The sequence below is a fragment of the Megalops cyprinoides genome, chromosome 3 (genome assembly GCF_013368585.1).
Source record: "Megalops cyprinoides isolate fMegCyp1 chromosome 3, fMegCyp1.pri, whole genome shotgun sequence".
NCBI classification, from domain to species: domain Eukaryota; kingdom Metazoa; phylum Chordata; class Actinopteri; order Elopiformes; family Megalopidae; genus Megalops; species Megalops cyprinoides.
The window spans coordinates 54,882,969-54,887,968 of record NC_050585.1 but is presented as its reverse complement, the minus strand read 5'-3'; the positions used below and the strand labels follow the sequence as shown (position 1 = coordinate 54,887,968).

Genomic DNA, 5,000 nt, shown 5'->3' with positions numbered 1-5,000 from the left:
CCTGTGGCTCCTTACTGACGGAACGTGAGCGATTCAGCCATCTGTCTCCCTGCTTGTGTCCCCTGCAGTCGACCAGGTGAAATTCGGCCCCCCTCTGCGGACGGAGATGGACCCCTCCCCTGACCTGGTGAGAACGCTGTTGTTGTCTGAGGATGTGTGTGTGTGTGTGTGTGTGTGTGTGCAGTCTCCTCTGAGTAAGGCAGCCAGCAAAATCACTGCTAAGGAAGTGTAACTAAGGAGAGTTTTATTGGCTGTTTTTGCTCGGGATCAGCAGATCTCACGGGTTCTAAACCAGCTCTGAATAAGCAGGATGAACCTGCAGTGTGATGTTTACCTGTGACACAGCATACAGGCATGATTACAGCCAAGTTCTGATATTTATTATATTTTAATGTCAAAGATAAAAATTTAAATGGGCATTTTGGGTTCTCAAATCCATATTTTCATATTATTTAGAATCTGGCTTATCAGGTTTTCATATTCATATTCTTTCTGCCTTGATGTGTAAATTAAAACTCTATACTTGGCAGTGAAATGTTTTGGATTGAACACACCCCAGGGGTCACCAGGGGTCACCATGACTTTGGGGTCAAAAGAAACTAATCCCTGACAGCTCTAATCTAGAGGGCGGGATCAGGTTTAACATAAAGAGCTGAAAAAACAGATATTGCATATGTAATATTGCAACAGGATACACGATATTGCAGCAGCATGCGTGATATTGTTTATTTGTTTTAAATTTTTAATCAGGGATCGTATGATGATTGGAGCCTCACAGGAGAGGAACAGGATTCTCCGTAAGAGTCACTGCACCATTCACATTCATAATCATCATTCTACACTGTCGCTGGGTCACTGCAGAATTCATATCCATGATCATCATTCTAAACAGTGTGTGGAGTTATTACAACATTCATATTCACAGCTGTGATTCTGCAGCCTGTGTAGAGGTGCTCAGTGTTCAGCCATGACAGCGTGTGACTGAACCTCGCTGTGCGCTGATCTGTCACTGTGGTGCTCTGAGCAGCGTGTCCCGAGCAGAGTGAGGTGAGGCTGTCCAGCGCTTTCGGCTGTGTGCGGGAGATCTGATCACACAGCAATCATGCCAGTGATATCGGAGCAAGGCCTCGGGTTCTCAGGTTGTGCTGTCCATCACTCACTAATATCAACCATAAAAATATGATGCTGTCCATTACACTGTGACACAAACATTGCTGCAATCAGATCTGCGAGTTACTGATACCACATGACAGCTCTGTCCGGGGCTCATGCTGATCTTTCCCATTACCGCACTGCAGCTCTCTCAGAGAGTCATTACCGCACTGCAGCTCTCACAGAGAGAGTCATTACCGCACTGCAGCTCTCACAGAGAGAGTCATTACCGCACTGCAGTTCTCACAGTGAGTCATTACCGCACTGCAGCTCTCACAGAGAGAGTCATTACCGCACTGCAGCTCTCACAGAGAGTCATTACCGCACTGCAGCTCTCACAGAGTCATTACTGCACTGAGCTCTCACAGAGAGAGTCATTACCGCACTGCAGCTCTCACAGAGAGAGTCATTACCGCACTGCAGCTCTCACACAGAGAGTCATTACTGCACTGCAGCTCTCACAGAGAGAGTCATTACCGCACTGCAGCTCTCACAGAGAGTCATTACCGCACTGCAGCTCTCACAGAGAGTCATTACCGCACTGCAGCTCTCACAGAGAGAGTCATTACCGCACTGCAGCTCTCACAGAGAGTCATTACCACACTGCAGCTCTCACACAGAGAGAGTCATTACCGCACTGCAGCTCTCACACAGAGAGAGTCATTACCGCACTGCAGCTCTCACAGAGAGAGTCATTACCGCACTGCAGCTCTCACAGAGAGAGTCATTACCGCACTGCAGCTCTCACAGAGAGAGTCATTACCGCACTGCAGCTCTCACAGAGAGAGTCATTACTCTTTAGTAATTAGCTAGTAATTAACTCATTAGCTCTCTGTGGCAGCTGTATCTCTCTTTTTCTACTGCAGGAGCCTGTTGGAGAGTGTGGAGGAGGCCTTGCTGGAGAGGTGAGTCCTGGTCTGTGTGAGTGTGTGCGTGTGCGAGTGTGCGTGTGCGTGTGCGTGTGTGTGCATGTGTGTGCGTGTTTGCGTGCGCGTGTGTGCGTGTGCGAGTGTGCGTGTGCGTGTGCGTGTGTGTGCATGTGTGTGCGTGTTTGCGTGCGCGTGTGTGCGTGTGCGAGTGTGCGTGTGCGTGCGAGTGCACGTGTGCGAGTGTGCGTGTGTGTGTGTGTTTGTGTGCATGTGTGTGCGTGTGCGTGCGCGTGCGCGTGTGTGTGCATGTGTGTGTGCGTGCGAGTGCGCGTGTGCGAGTGTGCGTATGCGTGTGTGTGTGTGTGTGTGTGTGTGTGTGCGCGCTCTGTTCTCTGATCCGGGTGCTGTCCTTCACTGAGTCACAGTGTCACATAACTGTAATTCTCAGGAAATACAGCTTCAGCTCTAGCAGTTTATGCTCATCTTCTGTTTCAGGAGCCTCACAATAAAGAGGGCGCCCTCTGCTGGGGTAAGGAGAGGTTGCGTCTGACACATAATAACATGATGCTCCTGTTTGCTGTGTGTGAGTGGAAGATACCTGCCTGTCAGGATGTCTAATGTCTGTACTGTTCATTGCTCAGAGGAAGCAGCAGCTCAAATCCATACTGTGTGTAGATGGACCTGACCCCCTATCCTCCTTCACAGAAGTGCTCACATTTATCCCTTTATTTTAATTTTTACAGCACCGTCCCGTGGACGAGGAGGATAAGTGTGGAACAGTGAAACGGAGTGCCACGCCCCTGCCCAGCCTGCAGGACAAATCCCCCACCCCCCCCTCCAACACCTCCTCTCCAGGTACTGCTCCCCTCCACTCCAACCCCTAACCCCTAAACCTAACCCTAACTCCCTCAACCCCAACCCCTAACCCTAACCCTAACGCCCTCAACCCCAACCCCTAACCCTAACCCTAACCCTAATGCCATCAACCCCAACCACTAACCCTAACCCCCACCACACCCCCCCCCCCCCCCCCAACACCTCCTCTCCAGGTACTGCTCCCCTCCACTCCAACCCCTAAACCTAACCCTAACCCTAACGCCCTCAACCCCAACCCCTAACCCTAACCCTAACGCCCTCAACCCCAACCCCTAACCCTAACGCCCTCAACCCCTAACCCTAACCCTAACCCCCACCCCCCCCCCAACACCTCTTCTCCAGGTACTGCTCCCCTCCACTCCAACCCCTAACCCCTAAACCTAACCCTAACCCTAACGCCCTCAACCCCAACCCCTAACCCTAACCCTAACGCCCTCAACCCCAACCCCTAACCTTAACCCCCACTCCCGCCTCCAACAATGTCTCTCCAGGTACTGCCCCCATCAACTCTAACCCCTAACCCTCACCTGAACCCTAAACCCTAAACCCTAACTCAAACCTCTACAGTCAGACTGAGAGAGTCTGGCACAGACACCAGCTCTCACTGAGAGCCAAAACCCAGATTATATTCCATTAACCCTTTCACACGTGACTTATTTTATGCTATGTAGCGTGCGTGTTACGTTACATGGTTTGATATGTTTTCATTAACATTATTAAGCTTCTCATAGTTTTCACCACTGCATTTGCTATACTTTTTAACGTTAAATCGCTGTTTCCTCAAAGCTATTAGCTAGAATTTTTCCGATATAGTTTTCTAACTGCACCGGCTTGAGCGTACACGCTAAATGGCTAGTCACACCATTGTGACAGTACGCGCAAAAGGGTTAAATCCTCATTACTGTCAGGTTTCAGATTAGGTAATAATAATCCTATATTGTTCCAGTGTTTATACCCAGCAATAGTGCAAGGAATCATGGACCTCAAAACTAGAAAATGTATTGTTTCGCTGTGGAAAGAAAAGCCTTTTGATTGGTGCATGTCAGTGACTGACGGCATAACGGGACAGATAGCTCCACCCATCCTGTTGTGCAGTGATCATGTGTTCCTGCAGGGGGTGCTGTGTGCGAGAAGCAGTGGCCGGGGGTCAGCCCCTCCCCCCCCCGGGCACCGCCCCTCTCTCCTGAGTGGAGCACGCTCAGACGGCAGGCAGAGGACTCGGTGAGTGACTCTGCTTTTTGGAGAAATGAGACCGAAGCAGAGACTGCTTTCCCGCCCTGACCTGCTTTTCCCTTCCAGAGAGCAGAATGCCACGGACTTCCCCCGACTCCCAAAGTGCACGTGAGTGTCCTGTCCATGGGGGGCAGATGACCTGCTCCGGAACCCTGCCTTCTGTGCTCCGCTCAGCCACCTTCAGCTTTGTACTGTCCCTTTACACACATGGATGCTTAGTGACACAGTACAGTTTACTGGAGTATGCACAGTGCAGTAGATGAACGATGACCCTTTTTCCAGATGGGTGCCTGTTTCTCCAAAGTCTTCAACGGCTGCCCTCTCAAAATCCACGCTGCTGTCACCTGGGTTCTGCCCAAGACGAGAGGTAAGGAGGGGCCCGATCGACCGGCAGACGCAGGTGTCAGCTCCACCACCAGCCTCTCCACCATCTCCCTCTCTCCACAGATCAGTACCTCATTCTGGGAGCTGAGGAGGGCATCTACACCCTCAACCTCAACGAGCTTCACGAGGATACCATGGAGAAGGTGCGGAAAACCACGCCTGTAGACTGTACCATTATAAATAATAACTAAATGATAACCTGATGAAAACATACATTCAGATTTAGATTTTTTAGATTTTTAGAAATTTAGAAAAACCACATTATATTGTAGACTGATATTCATGAGTTCTTATGATTATATTACTTATCTGTTGAGTATGTGGTGGGTTGGTACTCATGAGTATCTGTAGTATGAATCTGACTGTTTATATTTGATTGATGTGTTGGGTTGATGGCGTTGTCATCTCTGAACTCCTGCTCGTGCTCACAGCTTCTCCCGCAGAGATGCACCTGGCTGTACGTCATGAACAATGTCCTGATGAGCA

The 5,000-nt window shown here is 49.8% G+C and overlaps 1 protein-coding gene across 3 annotated transcripts in view; it reads left to right on the top strand.

Annotated features, from left to right (window-relative positions):
- The window catches only part of map4k6 (mitogen-activated protein kinase kinase kinase kinase 6), a 22,418-nt gene that overhangs the window by 12,021 nt on the left and 5,397 nt on the right, over positions 1 to 5,000 (top strand). For all 3 annotated transcript variants that reach the window (XM_036524882.1, XM_036524881.1, XM_036524883.1), the window contains exons 14-23: positions 69 to 127; positions 751 to 797; positions 2,019 to 2,057; positions 2,517 to 2,550; positions 2,765 to 2,876; positions 4,012 to 4,118; positions 4,197 to 4,238; positions 4,413 to 4,497; positions 4,578 to 4,657; positions 4,946 to 5,000. The exon at positions 4,946 to 5,000 is cut by the window's right edge and continues 6 nt beyond it. In XM_036524882.1, coding sequence (XP_036380775.1) covers positions 69 to 127; positions 751 to 797; positions 2,019 to 2,057; positions 2,517 to 2,550; positions 2,765 to 2,876; positions 4,012 to 4,118; positions 4,197 to 4,238; positions 4,413 to 4,497; positions 4,578 to 4,657; positions 4,946 to 5,000 — 660 coding nt within the window. The remainder of the gene's footprint in view (positions 1 to 68; positions 128 to 750; positions 798 to 2,018; positions 2,058 to 2,516; positions 2,551 to 2,764; positions 2,877 to 4,011; positions 4,119 to 4,196; positions 4,239 to 4,412; positions 4,498 to 4,577; positions 4,658 to 4,945) is intronic.